This window comes from Sphaeramia orbicularis, chromosome 11, assembly GCF_902148855.1.
Source record: "Sphaeramia orbicularis chromosome 11, fSphaOr1.1, whole genome shotgun sequence".
Classification (NCBI taxonomy): Eukaryota; Metazoa; Chordata; class Actinopteri; order Kurtiformes; family Apogonidae; genus Sphaeramia; species Sphaeramia orbicularis.
Genome location: NC_043967.1, coordinates 10,002,979 through 10,021,423, shown reverse-complemented (window position 1 = coordinate 10,021,423; position 18,445 = coordinate 10,002,979). Strand labels below are relative to the sequence as shown.

General features: G+C 39.9%; 2 protein-coding genes across 2 annotated transcripts in view; one reads left to right on the top strand and one right to left on the bottom strand.

Annotated features, from left to right (window-relative positions):
* LOC115427982 (potassium voltage-gated channel subfamily KQT member 4) overlaps window positions 1–12,539 on the top strand; it is a 29,159-nt gene extending 16,620 nt beyond the window's left edge. Inside the window, exons 11-13 of the mRNA XM_030146742.1 lie at window positions 5,986–6,117; window positions 6,732–6,870; window positions 7,781–12,539. Of these exons, the coding sequence (XP_030002602.1) occupies window positions 5,986–6,117; window positions 6,732–6,870; window positions 7,781–7,984 (475 nt within the window). The 3' untranslated portion in view covers window positions 7,985–12,539. The remainder of the gene's footprint in view (window positions 1–5,985; window positions 6,118–6,731; window positions 6,871–7,780) is intronic.
* Window positions 12,540–13,043: 504 nt separating this feature from the next.
* cfap300 (cilia and flagella associated protein 300) lies at window positions 13,044–18,128 on the bottom strand. Its single transcript, XM_030148060.1, is given in 7 exon segments — window positions 13,044–13,175; window positions 13,944–14,010; window positions 14,105–14,283; window positions 14,368–14,546; window positions 14,659–14,728; window positions 15,385–15,466; window positions 18,007–18,128. Coding segments are annotated over 7 exon segments (819 nt in total). The 5' UTR covers window positions 18,117–18,128.
* Between the last annotated feature and the right edge of the window lie 317 nt (window positions 18,129–18,445).

The following is an 18,445-nucleotide window of genomic DNA, read 5'->3' as shown; positions in this document are numbered from 1 at the left end:
CACACACACACACACACACACACTCAAACACAAGTACTGTGTAGCTGGAGTATCACATAATTATACAGTGACAAATGATATTGTACAGTTTAGACTGGGACAAATGTCATAATTGATTAAGATCATTGCTGACACTGATTACTGTCACTGTGTCATCTCTTACTGTGCTGCATGGATTCCAAACTCTGATGTCATTATACTGTATCAGTGTACATGATGGAAGAAGCTGCAGGGAAGGGTTTCACCTCTTTCTGGTAGATGTATTGCAAAAACAGCCCAGAGAGACAGACACCAAATGTTCTTAAATATAATCATATTGTCCTGTATTAAAGGTTCAAGGTTGATGATTTAGAAATAGAACATAATATTTATTATTATAGTTTCATTAATGCATAATCACATTAAACAACAATTGCAGTGTTTATTTTACACTAGAATGAGCTCTTTATATCTACAGAGGGAAGATGCTGCTGTTAACACAGTCTGTCATATTTCTACATTATCTGTGACAAAGCATTTTTTCTTCTTCTTTTTTCCGTATTAAAGCAGGTAGCAGTCTGCTGTAAAGATGCATGTGAATGATGATATGTGTGAATGAGGACCAGAGTCTTCTGAACTGAAAAACCCAGAACAGTCAGAACCAACGCTAACTCTAATGACGGACTGTAAGTCAGTGTGAGGGTGTAATCTGCAGCTTCGCCAGTAGATGTCACTAAGTATTACACACTGAACCTTTGTTTCAGATATTTTTATTGCAAAGTCTTATCATAGTACAGATTTGAGATCCCCTGATTGGTCCATGATGCTTCATTTTTGATATCAATATAGCATTCCGAAATAAAAAGAAAACAGCATTGATAAGGTGAGAAAAGAGGAAGTTTGTCGTTAAGTGTGTATCTAATGCTTTGTAAGTGAAGGGTATCTACGCACCGAACCTTTAAGGAAAGGTTGGATTTTTAAGTTAAAAGAAAAAAAGAAAAAGCCAAAATTAGGCAAATTGATCAATATTACATACAAGAAAAAACATTAAAGACAGTTATTAAAGTGACTGAGTTTTAATAATCCTTAGTATGATTAAAGATAGACAGTTTTCATCTGAGAGAATTTGTACTTGTGATCACACTCAAAATAAGGAAAACTTGTTCTTCTGTCAGGGTATCATGCAAAGCATTGTTGTAACCCATTGCAACGTAAATCTAGCTCAATATTACCTGGAATATTCATCCATCCATCCATTTTCTGCCGCTTACCTGGGGCCGGGTCACGAAGGCAACAGTCTAAGCAGGGATGCCCAGACTTCCTTCTCCCCATACACCTCCTCCAGCTCTTGGGGGGGGGGGGGGGGGGACCCCGAGGCGTTCCCAGGCCAGCCGAGAGACATATAGACACTATGTGGTACTGGCTGGACTCGACTCGACTCGACTCGACTTGGCCTTTTTGTGTTTCCGTTACGAAAAAGGACCTGGAATCTGGTACCCGATACTAGTTTTTTGGTATCACCTCCACCGAGGTTCCAGGACTGGGGAACAGATACTAAAACGTGACGTGTAAACACTGCAGACCACTGATTGGTCAGAGAGTCGTCTCTGTGACCCACCGTTTTACAAAAAACAGATGTGGAAGTTGACAGTAAATATAGCGGTAGGTTAATCCACATGATGACAGCCTGTAAAACTACACCATGGTCGGTTGAGGAGGTTCAGACGTAAAAATTCAGCATGAGCTTGACGAGCCAACACGCAACAAGTGAATTTATCAGCGACTCTCGGAGCAGACGACACGGAAGTAACGCGCTGCATCGCTATGACATCCAGGTACTGTAAAGTCAGTAGTATCCTGTGATGGAAATGGTCTCCAGGAATAGTACCTGGTACCCGAGCTGAGCTCAGCTGAGCCGAGTCGAGTCGAGCCGGTTCCACATAGTGGAAACGCGGCATTAGTCTCTCCAGCGTGTCCTACATCTTCGCTGAGGTCTCCTCCCAGCAGGACATGCCCGAAACACCTCCCAGGGAGGAGTCCAGGAGGCATCTGAAACAGATGTCCGAGCCACCTCAGCTGGCCCCTCTGGATGTGGAGGAGCAGCGGCTCTACTCTGAGCTCCTCCCTTGTGACTGAGCTCCTCACCCTATTGGCTGGAATATATTATTATTAAAATGCTCTATATTGTCTTCCAGTGATTGTTTTTATCCACATGCTTTGTAAACATGCATGACATTTTTTTCTTCATCCAGATGCAGAAGCTTTTTTATTTTGTTGAAATCCCTTATTTTGTAGTGTGATAAAATAGACACATTTAGATGAGTGACCAAGGCCTTCTTTAACTTACACACTATATGATATTTAACTAGTAATTAACAATACTCCATAAAATACAAAAAAGAACATCCGCAGTTAAAGTATTTGAATATTCAGAGCTACTAACATTATGTTTAATGCAGTCACGTGGACATATTCACACACACACACACACACACACACACACACACACACACACACATAGACCTGCAGAGTTTTTCACTGATGGTGGCAGAAAAAACTACAATTACCAGCAAACATCTGGTGTTGGGGCCACGTTGGTCTCCAGGGGGGTATGATGAGAGCAGAGAGCAGATTATAACGAGTCTCCAGTCCCCCGTGACAGCGTTGTACCTTCGCACCATTTTTCATGTGGGTGAAAGGCTTTGTGTGCCAGTCTGTTCTATATGCAGTCTGTGAGGTGCTTAAATGAAGTGTTTACAAGCATGGATAACTGATTATATCACATTAGGGACTCTGAAATTAGATTGACTCCTCAAAATAGTCAGAACAAAATGTTTTCAAGGCTTCAGTCAGGTTCAAGCATCTGACCAGAAAAGGTCAAGTAAATCTGTTGTATTGCTGTTTGTCATGTTTATCTGTTTTTGTTTTTCAATTCAATTTAAGTGTTTTTCTGATAATTTTGTTTCTGACTGAACCTTTTCAGTATACATGATGTGTTTTCAATTAATGACAAGAACTGCGAGCTAATATGTAATTCCATCACAAAAACTACTACTTTTTCACCATTTTCAACTGAAGATGGCTCCCAAAAAGATCCACAGATTTGTTTGCTTCCTTTAATCCCTGTGTCTCTACCCCTGGGTCCTGTCAAATAATGTATAGTGTAAGAAGTGAAAACTAACTGTTCATTCTATTGCAACATATGTGTGTATGTAAGCTGCAGAGCTACACCTCTGCCATGTTAGACTGGAAGCTGTTGTCACAAACACTTGTGTGTTTACATTTGTCTTTGGTACTTTGTAGTGCAGCGATCCCCATTTTACATTAAAATCAGTCATATTACAGTACATCTTAACACTTTACAGGAGGGTTTAGTTTTCTGTTGTCACAGTGACTTCAGGTGTTGTAGTGAACTGTCTAAATGTGGTGTTTTGTCAACAGTCAAACAGTCAGGAGCCTTTCATTCCTCCTCAGTAGCTGTGAGTACATATTTTCCGTTTCAGACATACAGTATGATCAATTATTGTTTGATATCTACATGTCACTGATAGCGTATATATGAAATCTCCTCAGATTTGCACTTGACTCAGCAGATAGTTCTGACCTCGGCTGCTCTGTGCTGTAGACAATGGAAGAGAGGGAGTTCCTATAGATAGTGCAGGTGTGTAAACAGCAGGTGCCTCGCTGTGTTCGGGCGTACACACATACGCACGCAGCGTCTCAGCGAGCTTCATGATTGATGTCTGTGAGGTAGAATTTTTGCAGCAAGCCTTAGTGCTGAGACTTCACTTTGGAGAGATGCATGTGGTTTATCAGTGCCTTAAAAGGCGTACAGTGTTCTGTTTATGTATGGAGGAAGAGGAAGGAGAGAAGAAGAAGAAGAAGACAGAAGATGGGAACACGAGGCCTGATACCTGTGCGCGCAAATCCAATACTGCACAAAACACAGAATTTCTGCACGATTGCAATCTTGGGTGAAGCTCGTACTTCTATAAATAATGAGTTTGCGATGGAGCTGTAATATTTTTAAACTTGTGTAACATTTCCGCAGTGTATTTCTCTCAATGATTGAATACACATGCAGTAGCTTGTGTGTTAATGTTTGTTCACGGTATCTGGGGGAGAATCAGTCTTGCCCCTGCAGTAGCTCACCCTTCTGGGCCCACCTAGGAGACGTGTCAGCATTACAGTCATTTTTTAAGTCGCAGATAAAACCTTGCCATGGAGACTATCAGGAATCCACGTTTGCTGAATTGCAGAAATATTTGCACTAGCTATGCAAGCATTTTGGGGGCACAGATGACACTTCCTGTCCCTCCAATCATCGCTGTGTTTTTATATCTCAACTTCCTAAGATTAGGAATGTCTTTCAGTGTGCTGTGCCAGCTGTAGCTTACCATAGCCAGTGACTGTTGGGCTGTAGTTTGAAGTTTTCTGGTGGGAGCAGGGCGCCACACGCAAAACTAGCAAAACCTGACCATGTATTATGAAAGCCATTTATCGACTGAGAAAGAGAGTCAGCATTTTAAAGAAACCCTTGGAGGATCCAAATCAAAAGTCCCCACTCTCCCATTTTCCCCCAACCTTTTCTTTTACCCACACCTGAGACCCACCCTGGCAAAAAAATCTGCATCTACCTGCAAAATAAGAAAAAGACTGCATGCAAAAGTACCCCAAATGCAGGAGTCATCAAGAAACAGAGTGCTGCATGAGGGGAAGAGTGCGCTGACGGCTGCTACAGCACCAGCTGTAGACCACCACTCCTCCTCCTCTCGCTCCTCTTCTCCTTCCCTTGCATCTTCTCTTCTTCTTCTTCTTTGTTGCAGCTCCGGACTGTGTGCGCTCTACCTGGCTATGGGAATTGCAAGCTCTGCAGACCTCAACAAAGGTTACAGTGGTTATTTCAGAAACTGACCCCCTGCTCTAAAGTTCAGATTTCACCTGCCACCGCTCAGCCCACGTATGCACTTATGTCAGTGTGTAGATTTCTTGGAGCTTATGTGGGTGTTCTGCTTTATGTTTTTGTGCATGTGTGAACGTTGGTGTATATTTGTAAGTGTTTCTGATCTTCCGCTTTCCAGACCGTTTGATGTGATTTCTTTTCTTCCTCTGTCAAAGCAGCGGGGAGTATTATAGTGGACTTAGTCATCTGGGTGTGAGAGATAGGATTTCCTCGTAAAAAAAAATATCTCGCCTCCTTGCCCTCCCTCCTTCGTCTCTCCCAACTTGACTTGTAGTGCAATCCATCACAGTGTGAGATGACAGCTTGAGTGTGTATATTTTGTCTCACTTTACATTTGAGGTTTCCGGTTCTTTTGCGGAGCCAGCATCTCTGGTCTGTCTATCATGTAAGTGATAAGATAGGAACTGAAAGACCCACACCATACAGAAAGCCAGACTGACACTTAAACACACATACACAGGCAGGACTTCCAACCAGAACGACTCCTGGGAGGATCTTATCAGTGATGTGTTTGCCCGGTACAGCCAGTAGTGCTGGGTCGACATTCCTCAGTGTGAATCCCCCCACACTGTGGATGCGGGTGGGTGGTGATGATGTACTGGGAGTGGGAATATCTGGGGTTCACCAGTGGCTCCAACAGTGGCGTCATACTGACAAAAGAGCAGAAACAAGGGAGGCTACTGATAGAGTTGTGTGCCCCTACAGCTGCAGATTTGTGCTAATTGCTGAAACAGCAAGTACTGATAAGCAAATGTCTTCTGAAGATGTTGTCATTGTCACCATATATCTGCATGGTTTAGTACGGGGTCCTCTTTATGGGGCTGTTTGTCACTGATAAGGTCACTGTGACTGTAATTAATCTTGTTACTGTCAGGGCGACCTGCACATCGTTTGATAGCTGTCTTGGAGAGGCATTTTTCTAAAGGTTTACTGTACATCCGTATCCTATGTGGATGTGCAGTGTGAGGCTTTTTAAAGGTGCCCGTGAGTGTGATAACAGTAACAGTGAAATCTGGTGTGTTTGTGTCTTTGTGCACGTATAGAATTCTGAAGTTCCTCGTGGCCAAGAGAAAGTTTAAGGAGACATTGCGTCCGTACGATGTGAAGGATGTTATAGAGCAGTACTCTGCCGGACACCTAGATATGCTGGGCCGCATTAAAAGCCTGCAGACGCGGTAGGTTTCTCACACACATTACACACACACCAGTGGTTCGTACTAGTGAAGGAAATGCACAGATCCTCAAAAGCACAATAAAAATAGTGCAACATTAATAATGCCCTGAATTTAAACCTTAAATTTAGTAGTAGTTAAAAGGTCCATATGATGGTTTTATTATTATAGTTGATGTTTTTCATTTCACTGCTTCATTCATGTGTGGGTTACAGTTCATTGCTGTACATATTTAAGATCACTTTTACTTCTTAATAAACTTTTGGTATTTTAATCTACAGCAATGCATCATTTTCTGGAAGATCATCCTATACTTTAGTGTCATTGTGTACACAATAACGTATCTCTGAAAAGTCTTTTCATGACCTCAGAAAATAGTTTTGCTTTGTAATAATGCAATTTCCAGTAAATCCAAGAGGATTTTAAGGAGTTTATTTATATTAAGAACAAGGACAATTATTCAACCCATAAGGGAAACACTTCACAGCCTTCAGTTCATCACAGACATTCAGAGTTTACACATTTGGAGATACACAGTTGTCATTGGACAGGAAGGAGATATCTAGAGGATAGAAAAAAGCTGTTGGTTTTCATTATATTTTTTTCTTTTTTAACAGTGTAGACCAGATAATTGGACGAGGGGCTGTGCAGCCCGATAAGAAGGCGCGCTCCGAAAAAGGAGAGAAGACGCCACCAGAACTGGACCCACTGGATGAACTAAGCATGATGGGGCGTGTGGTAAAGGTGGAAAAGCAGGTAAAGGTGTATTTTTTATTTTTACAGTAATAGTGTAAATGCAGTTTGTCTTATATATTGTTTTCTTTGGTAGATTTAATAGAAGCAACTATGATGCAATGCGTATGTTGGTGTTTACACCTGCCATGATTTTACCGGGGCTTGTTTTTTTTTGTCTGCATCCACAATTCTGGACAATGAGTGTGAGTTCCTGATTACAGTCATTACAAATAAATACATATATTTTAACTGGTCAAGGTCATAGGTCAAGGTCAGGAAGAATGGGGTCACGAACTTGGTTACAAAATGAAGCTAAATCAGAAGTATCTTAACGTTCTAATACCACTGATGGACTCTTTAGACAATGAAAAATACAAAGTCAGTCATTTTTCCCAGGAGGCATCATTCAGGTCTTATTTGTTTTACTTGGACCTAATAAGTGATCTAATGGTTCATCCATCAATAAGGTGATCAGGGCAAATAGGAAACTCCGACAGCCTTTGCACATAAACAGCAGATAGAAATGTCCTTTAAAGGCCTGCTTTATACACTTCCAGTTCTTTAACTCTTTCAGTGCCATGGGCCGATTAAATCGGCTTTATGAATACAACCTTTAAAGTGCCACGGGCCGATCAGATCGGCTTTGGAGAACACGCCGGATGTGACAGAGCGGTTTCTTGCAGGATTCTTCAAATATTATAAAAACGACGCGAAATACTGAAAAATTCTGTGGCACTTTTAAGGCTTTTAAGGCTTATTAGCCCCTTAACTGTCTGGCACCGAAAGAGTTAAGTCACTTTCACTGCAGTTGTTTTTAGGTTTTTTTTACTCATATATCTGTATTTCTTTGGGGGTAAACAATGTGTGTACTTTTGCCATCTCTGACAAGCAAAAAACAAGACTGTGTGTGTGTGTGTGTGTGTTTACTCAGGTACAGTCCATAGAGAACAAGCTCGACCTCCTGCTCAACTTCTACTCCCAGTGCCTGAAGAAAGGCTCATCCCATTTCACCCTTTCCTCCATCCTGGACCCAGACCTAACGTCTGACTACCAGAGCCCCACAGACCAAAGAGACCTCTTCCCCTCTGCTAATACGCTCAACATCTCCCAATCCGATAGTGGTAATTTGGAATGACAGCACCGGAGGCTGTTGGAAACACAGATGGACACCAACCCTTTACAGACCAACCTGAAACGTCTGTCACGTCTCTCCTCATCACGTTTCTTCTTCTCTCTGCGATGATTTGTGGCCCTCGTCTCTGGTCTCCTACGTCCTTCTCACTTTTCTTGTTCCTTAAGTGAATGTTTCTCCAGAGGCCACCAGAGGGCTCCACCTGACAAGGAGCCTCAGCCAAAGCTGCTCACCGCACACACGCCTCTCAACCCACGAGACGAGGACAGAGAGGACAAACGTACTCTCTACAACTCTAACTTGACTACTGAACCACTTTCACTTCTCACCACCTCATGCTATATATATCTCTCTATATATATATATTGATGCCTACTTCAAGCTTCAACTGTAGATAACCAGACTTTAAAGTTTTGTAAATGTTTGGAGAAATCTCATCTTTTATTACCATCATTTTGTTCTTCTTCGGCCACTTGAATCCAACAGACTCTGAGAGTTTGCGAGTGCCATGCCGGTTATTTGTTCAGTACCTTTACCAGTCACTGTCTAGAAATGGCATCACAACTTTTAATACTGTGATGAATGTAATCCTGTCGGCAATTTTGCATTCATACCACCTGATAAATCTGTACTGTAGAAGCACTGACAGAGCAGACCTAATCTGCTCTCTGGGATCTGGACGTCACACTGGGCCCCCTCGCCAAAGCACCGGACGGACGGACCCCTGTGGTACAAGACGAACCCTCCTGCACAGCCAATCATGGGCAGGGATGACTATTTTAATAGAGCAGCGAAGTCCTGCATCTTCTGCTGTACCCCATGGGACCTGACTTAGGAAAAGAATGTGAATGGTGGCTGATGGTGAGACTAAAATCATTCTTTGACTCTTTTTAAGTCATGCTATCATTTACATATAAGATGTTTGATATAAGTTAACAAAGTAATAGTTTGACATAAATATAGCAAAGAACCCTTTAGATTTATATGGAATATATCAGTGGACTGCATCTCTTGTCCTACATGATACATTCATTCTTCAAGAATCAGGTGAGGACGTATTAAAATCCAAAATCACTAACTGTGTTGAAGCTGCAGAGACATTTTCAGGGAGTTAGAATGAAGTCGCTCATTCGACTTTTGGGTGTGTTGCCTTTATAATTACAAACACTGCCCACGACAAAAAAAGCCACCTTTAGGTTTGATTTTGGGATGCATTTACCACAGCATTGTGTCTGCCACACAGTGCTTATGCCACGATAAAGGTCACAACATTTATTTCTGTACAGAGTTGCTTTAATTTTGATGATGGAGAGTCAGACCACTGCGTTAAGCCTCCATCACATCCCAAAATATTCTCAGTGGGGTTCAGGTCTGGACTCTGTGGCCAGACCATGTGTGAAAATGATGTCTCATGCTCCTGAACCACTCTTTGACAGTTTTCATCCTGATGTTGTCATCTTCAAATATATCGATGTCATCAGCAAACCAAAACTCCACAGATGTTCAGACCTGTTCATTCAGTTTATTCAGGTCCATCTGACCTCATTTTATGAACACATAATGTTACTGAACCAAGACCTGATCAACTGAACCAACCCCAGATCATAACACTGCCCCCACAGGCTTGTACTGTAGGCACTAGGCATGATGGGTACTCATCTCATCCACCTCTCCTCTCACCTTGATGAACCCATCACTCTGGAACAGGATCAATCTGGACTCATTAGACCACATGACCTTTATCCAATGAAACACAGTCCAATCTTTATGCTCTATATCAAACTGATGGTTATTTAAGAAATGAATCTACTGCATCATTTTGGGTTAAAAAAAACTTGTTGCAGCTGAAATATGTTAACCACTGCAGTAAATGTCCAATGGAAGGATCTGAAATACTTACTTTTTTGGCCAGGTTATGTATAAACAGTTTTGTGGCAAGCTGGGAATTTAAAAGTACCATGAAATTGACAAACATTATAGATGTAATTTACGGCGTGATTTAGACAGTTGTAAAAAAATATTTCTCTCCATTAATTGCTGGTCATATTTTTTCTATCTGGTCCCATGGAGGTGCACTGAAAGGGTGAGACTTCAGTTCTCATTTGTCGAAATGCGTCACATGAAAACCAAGCTGGATGAACCTCTAAGAGTGACTGACTGTGTACATTTGTGTTTGTTTTGACCTCCAAGTTCTAGACAAGCCCATGTGCAAAAAAGGAAAAATTGAAACATTACTCTCTATTTGGCTAGTATTCAAATGTTCCTACTTATTTAGGATTTATGAGAGCCACATTGTCCCTTTACAGGTCCTAAAATCTATACTTTGCAAATGTTTTAAAGGCTACTTTACCTCTTTGATTGTTTCCTAACTCTGTGTTTTTAAGATGTCTTCTAATCCTTTCTGTCTTGCAGCCCCACCTTCGTCCTCCAGACGTTGCATGTTCCTCAGACCAGTCCCTGTAGATAAAACCTCACCGATCCTCTCAGTCAGAATCCAGACACATGTCACATGTTTCTGCACTGCTGCTCCTCAGCGCTCACATCAAGCCCTCAGGGTCAGATTTACCGGCTGGTTCAGGGCAGTCAGTACTAATACTTCTCCACCTTTTCTTAAAAAGAGGATACTTCTTAACTTTTTACAGCCGCCGAGGCGATACTGAAACCCTCTGATCGGCGAGGTGCGAGTTTTAAATAACCAACCTGTAAGGCATCCAGGTCTAACGCATGATTTCCAGGCCATACTGTAATCCTCATAAATGCACGTGTCTTAGGAATCAGATCCACTTTAAAGGTGTTACTGACTGTTGTTGCCGGTTACTCTCAGCTGTTTGTTCCCTTTTTCTGGTAATTCTTGTAGATGATTTCATCACTGATTTTCTGTGTGCTAGTGGGCAAAACTGGAGACACATACAGTATATACACACACACATACACAATTAAGATTCCTTTACTTAAATACCTTTGGCACTTGATAAATGTAACACGTTCTTGTCATGTTTAATTGTCTCTTTGTTTTGATTTGTAATAGTTTTCATGCACTTGATTTTTGTGTAAAATATGGCAAATTTGTATGTTGTTTTTTTTTTTTTTAATGATTTTGGTTATTGAAGTAAATGTAGGATTTAAGTTAACATATTTAATTGAGTTAGAGATGATCTCGATTAATAAATGCAGCATTTTGTTTTTGTCAAGTTGAATCACTGACGACACACGGCTGATCAGGTTCGCACAGTACACCTATTTTTTTTTAACATCATCCGATAAACTGCTGCCAGCTTTGACAAAGAAAACCCATTTCACCCTGCTGTACTCAGCATTCGGTCTGTCCCCTACAAGACTCTTTGTTCCTTTTGGTCCAGTCAAGCCAGTTGACTCAGGTACTGCACTTTTCCATTCAAGTTTTGTCCTCAAACAGTGAATGTACCCCATCGTTCAGCCTATTCCGATCCGTTTGGCATTTGTTCCACTGAGAGAAGTGTTCGGTAGCTTTATCCCTCAGCCTAAATTAGAGATAGCTCTTTATGTATTAGAGGCATTAATTCTTAGACTGATTGAACAGTGCTGTCACTTCATTGTCACCTGGAATGTTGAGCTTCATTAATTGTATGTGAGACCACAGTTATTGCATGTTGTTGTTAGCGGTGGCCCTAGTATTAGAAGAAGAAGAAAAAAAAAAAACACTTATACTCTTAAGGATGTCTTCTGGATGACCTGTGCCTTCTTCGTCCTTGTTCTGTAACTGTGTCACATGACCACTTTATCTCGACAGAAATTAATATAAATGCTGCTTTGAAAAGAATCTCCCACAGATGTCACACCATGTTCTTTTTTTCCCCCTCTAAATGCACCCAAAATCTTCTGAACTCATCATCGTCAGGTCTTTTATGACTGCTGCAGCCTTTGATATTTTCTCAGATGTATGTTTATGTATCATTGTAACTCTACCAGGACACCCTTACTGTATTCTGAACACCCGTCAGATCTGAGGAGTTGGAGGCATGGACATGGAAACTCTACAGGCATGTGTCCTTTTCATTAAGCATGTCACCCAAATCTGAATGGCTTCCACACAACTACCTCTGAGGCCACTAGGGGGCGCTAGTCTAGGAAAACCAAGTATGAAAACCAGTAAACTGATCGTCTAACTTGACTGAATGCTATGCATGAGACTCAATCTGCACGTTCTCTTTTCTCTTTTTTCCACTTCGTTCTTCGGTCACAACATCTTGCCCACCCATCCACCGTCTCACACTGACTTTCTGCCATTTGACATTCCAGCTCGTTGCCCTTTAACTGCGCTCGTGTAGGTGTCAGAACTGTTGTTGAAATGAAACACAAACTGATAAAAGCAATAAGCGAAAATGCACACCAAACAAAGTCTTCCAATTCCAATTGATGTAGCTTGATGAAATATGGCACTTCTTAAAAGTTCTTACTTTCTAATTTCATGTACACCTCTATTTGATCTTTGAGAAATACAAAGAAGTGTATCTGCTGAGAATAAAATTAGCTACTAACTTATTAATTTATTTGTTTCAATAAAGCTCTTTGGACTGTATGTTGACTTTGCTGTCTTGTTTGTTTCTAAACTGCATTAACAGAAACAGTGTATAAAAGGGATGCACTATCAATTCCTTGGTCTATATCGATGTTTTTATACGAGTATCAAAAACAAAGGAGTCGTCATTGAAAATTAACTACATTTTTTCCTCCATCATGACATCTTTGAACAAGAAGACATTCAATCACCTATCTATCTATCTATCTATCTATCTATCTATCTATCTATCTATCTATCTATCTATCTATCTATCTATCTATCTATCTATCTATCTATCTATCTATCTATCTATCTATCATGTTTAGAGAATAATACAGACAAAACCAAATGTTATTATTTTGAAGTGATTTATTACTTAGATAAAAGACGTTGAAGATGAACCATCAGTGAACTGTGAAATCATCTGTGTTCAGTCGAGTATCAGTGAGCCTTAAAGGCAGAAAAATCTGTGATGTTCTGTCTCCAGATACACAAACATTACAATCCTTCATGTGTCCATTGTCAAAATGTGAAATTTCCTATTCCGTAGAAGTGATAAAATAAAGTCACATGTCTTTTAAAGGTGTCAATGATCATGTAGGCGAACGTCTGGCCGTCCTCTCGTCTCCCAGGGTAACACAGCCCAGACTCATCCTGCATCAAATACAGAACCTGGTTTTAAGAAGAAGCACACAGCAAAAATCCAAATCTTACCAGGTGTATTTTTCTCATTTCTAGTCAAAATATCTCATCACACTTAAAATGAAACATAATCACCTAAAAAGTAACTTTTCAGTGAAATATAAGAACTTATTTTTAGGCAATAGATCTTGAAAATCTTATTTCAAGAAATCTTACCAAGATAATTTTCACTTGTTCCATTGGCAGATTTTTTGCATAATTCAAGATTTTTTTTTTTTTTTTTTGCTTAATTCAAGCTAAAAAATCTGCCAATGGAACAAATGAAAATGATCTTGGTAAGATTTCTTGAAATAAGATTTTCAAGATCTATTGTCTGAAAATAAGTTCTTATATCTCACTGAAAAGTTACTCTTTAGGTGATTATGTCTTATATTAAGTGTGATGAGATACTTTGACTAGAAATGAGACAAATTCACTTGGTAAGATTTGGATTTTTGCAGTGTAACTACAGCTCACACACTGTTAAGACCAAACCGAAAGTAATTCCAAAATTTTATGATGGTTAAATAATTAGTTGATCACGCTATTGTCCCTCAATAATAAGGTCAGTAATACCACATAATATTACAACCATTTGTGAGGGGTTACAGGGCTTTCAGAAAGCCCCCAGCCTCCAAAGCTCATCCTGTCACTCATTCAGAATTATTCAGTCAATTTGAATTTTGTTACGACGCGAAAAAGACTTCTGTTTAAGCCCCCCCCCGCCCCAAATCTACTTACATAAGCAGACACTTTGAGAACTGCGGAAATGACACTGATCTTTTTAGTCTCTGGATCCTTCTGAACACTATAACAACAGAATTACGCTTATCATCATCATCATCATCATCCTCATTTTAAGACTATTAACTGAACTGAGACCCAACTGTGCGTGTGCCCACCTGATCAGATCTTTGTAGATTTTCTTTGTCGTGCTGATGTAAGGATCAGCGGTGTTATCATACTGACACAGCTCTCCACCGAGCCACAGGTGCTTGAAGAGGCGAAACAGAAACTCTTCCTGCTCCTCTTTCCTGACAGCACAGTAGTCCTCCTCCTCTTCCTCCTCTTCCTCCAGCATCTGGACCAACACATGATCAGTGAGTCTGAGTCCATGTCAGAGAAGATAGACTGAGACAGGAAACTCAAACAACAGGAGAGGCACTTGTCTGAGTTCATCATAGTCAGGGCAGACTTGACATCATGGAAGTATTTAAGTGCATACATGTTTACCGGGGCGCCTCAGCCTCAGCGGGCCGCCACTGGAGCAAAGTGGGTCAAACATCTCCATGGAGACCTTAGTGCATGGGACCACCTCCACATCTACAGACACCACTGGCCTGTCTATGAAAAACACACACATCAAAAACATTCCACAGATCTGACTGCAAATATGAAATATACTGCAGATGAGATCAATTTCCTTCAAAAAGGCTTTCTGGGGGACATGACATACCAAGAGGCACCCAGGTCTGGCCCTCAGGCTTCTTCAGACTGGCCACGACATTAAGGTCTTGAAAGAAACACTAAGGAACATACATTACAGTGACACCGGGGCTTATCATCACATACAAACTATTAACCCATAAAGACCCAGTGCTGTTTATGTGGCAGCTCCCAGATTAATTTTTCTCTCTATTTAACCTTCCTTAAGTGATTTATCACCACTTATTATAATATTATCCTCTTTATTTTGTGTTTTTCAGTGAAAATCAGGTATTTTCCTGTATTTAATTTCTGATCGTGTAGAGGGTTATTAAAGCTCAGATTCAAGTTGATTGTTATCATATCAGAAACATCAAAAACTGAGGAAAAAGTCGCTTTTTAAGCAAAATATTTCATTAACCAAGCATAAAACCCAGTGTGTCCATCTACTGTCATTGATCCAACTCCATGGGTTTTACTGGTAAATCAATGTTGTAGAAGATGACGGTGTTTTCACATTCACTACAGACCCTCTGAACATCCAAATGGGTCATATCTGATGAACATGAAAAGATGACAAACTGCATTTTACACTAATTATTTAAATGTATTGATAGGATTAGTGGATCAACAGTTAATAAACACTTTAGATCTGTTGATGCTTTTGGTCACCTGTGGCTGTTTGGGTCTTTATGGGTTAATTCACAGTGTGTTTTATGCATAATTTGGTGCTGAGTAGGAGTTACTAGGGTCTCACCAGTGCAAACTTGTCACAGTTGTAGGGGTAGAAGGTCTGGTCAAAGCTGTAGGACTGAGCTGAGAGTCTCCCCAACATGGACCTGAAATGAACACACGGGTCAATATATAAGTGAGCGACTTTTGAAGTCCATGGGATATATCTTGCATACATCTTTATTAAAAGTAAAAAAAAAAAAAAAAAGAAAAAGAAAAACAAACAAACAACAACAACAACAAAAAAACAGTTTTTTCAGCCTCTAAATTTTTTCCAGAGTATCCATCTCCACCTTCTAAAGACCTATTGTACTTAGTCCTTAATGTAAATCCACTCAATAAAAGAGCAATATCAAAAATATATGCATTAATCCTGAACAGCTGTCCTCAAACATGGGATAAAATCAAAGCAGCATGGGAAGGAGAAGTTAGAGAAATAATACCAGAAGACACCTGGAAAAATACCATACAGCATATACATACATCTTCTTTCTGTATCAGACATGGTTTGATTCAGTTTAAGGTTGTCCACAGGTTGCACTATTCTAATGACAGACTGTCTAAATTATACCCTAATGTAGCACCAAACTGTCCTAGATGTCAATATTCTCCTGTTTCCTTGGGACACATGTTTTGGTCATGTCCATCTTTGTTTAGTTTCTGGTCTTCAATCTTCCAATCACTTTCAGCGATACCTGGCAAAACACTGCAGCCTGACCCTTTGATAGGCATCTTCAGTGTAGTTAGTGATGATCTAAACCTGTCCCATCTCCACAAAAATGCAATTGCCTTCGCATCGTTGCATGCCCGCCGTCTGATATTGCTGAACTGGAAGGGGAAGAACCCTCCTGCCTCTGTTCATTGGATTAGAGAGGTGATGTTGGGATTGGACCTGGAAAAAATTAGGTATACAGTCTGCGGGTTGGAGGAGAAATATGATAGAACCTGGTCACAGTTTATAATTCATATCAAGAATCTGCCTTTTTCCTGATTCCTTGTTTTTATTTAATGCATTTTTCTTTCTTCCTCTTCTATTGCCATCCTAGTCTTCTCAGTGGCCACAGTCTGACTGCTTGGACTTTTTTTTTAAAATCTTCCTTCCTAGGTCCAGAATGTTGGTGATATGACCGAAATGCTCAACATAAATTTGTTTGAGTCTTTTTTGTTTTTGTTTTTGGTGTTGTGTTTGTCTGTGTGTTTATATGGATGTATTTGTGGGGATGCCACCTGAATGGGGGGGGGGGGGGGGGGGGGTTTAAGAATTGCATAAGATATGCCTTAAAGATGTAATTGTAATGGAAAAATGATAAATAAAGTTGTTAAAAAAAAAAAAAAAAAAACAGTTTTTTTATGTTCACTATAATCATGCCTTTAAAAAGTCCATAATTCTTTAATTATGGAAACAATCACTAAATAAATGTCTAATAAATAATGACTAAATGACTGGATATATTAAAATGTCAACTAAATCATTGTCTGAATTTAATAACAATCACCTTCTAATTAGCTAAAATATAATAAAATGAGCTTATTCAAAAATTGTTTTGATTGTGTTCTTTTTATTAAGTTGAGATAATCATGATATCTTTTTTTTTTTTTTTGCCAATATATCACATTTATATGGAAAATAATAAATTGTATCTGTGTCTCTCAAGGAAGTGTGTTATTTGTAAATCACATGACCTGTTCCACATGATGTCATTTCCTCCTAAAGAAAACTTTGGCAAGACTCAAAGATATGTTCTTTCTCCTCTTTCTCAGTTATTTAATATAAAGTAGTGTGTGAGTCAAGTGTGTATTTATCGCACTCTTACGTCAACAGTCTTACTACAATATCTACAGGGTGGGGAAGCAAAATTTACAATGAACATTTAGTTGTTTTTTCTCAGCAGGCACTACGTCAATTGTTTTGAAACCAAACATATATTGATGTCATAATCATACCTAACACTATTATCCATACCTTTTCAGAAACTTTTGCCCATATGAGTAATCAGGAAAGCAAACATCAAAGAGTGTGTGATTTGCTGAATGCACTCGTCACACCAAAGGAGATTTCAAAAATAGTTGGAGTGTCCATAAAGACTGTTTATAATGTAAAGAAGAGAATGACTATGAGCAAAACTATTACGAGAAAGTCTGGAAGATACTATTAAAGAAGAATGGGAGAAGTTGTCACCCGAATATTTGAGGAACACTTGCGCAAGTTTCAGGAAGTGTGTGAAGGCAGTTATTGAGAAAGAAGGAGGACACATAGAATAAAAACAGTTTCTATTATGTAAATTTTCTTGTGGCAAATAAATTCTCATGACTTTCGATAAACTAATTGGTCATACACTGTCTTTCAATCCCTGCCTCAAAATATTGTAAATTTTGCTTCCCCACCCTGTACATAAATAACTTTCAATTTCAATTTGACTCAAATGTATATATGATATTTAGAAGAATCTTTCAGTAAAAATGCCATGTGGTGTTCTGGTTATGTTGATTTTAGGCCTGAAAACAGCCAAAATGTCAAATATATCTCCCAGCTCTGTAAAGGTCATTCAAACAGTCCCTCAGCTGTGTTTTAACCCTCACACCCATCACATCCACTGACGGAGACAACAAAGTCTCCAAGCATTCCACCTTCAGTTGTTTGCTTTACCATTTCATGAGCAGCTCTAATGTGTCTCTGTCCTGCAGGAAAGACAACTTCTTAGACGGAAGACAACTGAAGGAGAAGGTTTCTTCAAACGCGCATGTCTCTGCTGACATTTTTCTGACAGTTGAAGTTCTAAAAACAGGAACAAAAACAAAAGTTATAAAACTGGAACGACTCACGGAAGGAAAACAGGAGGTTTGTCTTCTGTTTACAGACCTGTAATCGGCAGGTGTGCTCGTAAACAGCGGTGTGGTCCGGATACAGTGACTGAAAACACAGTCCACCTCCTGCTCTGGCCCCCAGCTCTGCTTCGTGTACGTCTGGTTGCCTTGACAACGGCTGCTAACAAATTCTAGCTTGTGAATATTTCCTGCTAAACGAAGCTACCGTCGGTTCTGTTAGACGCGTTTTACTGTGTGTTTTTTTTAGAGGCGAACAGGTT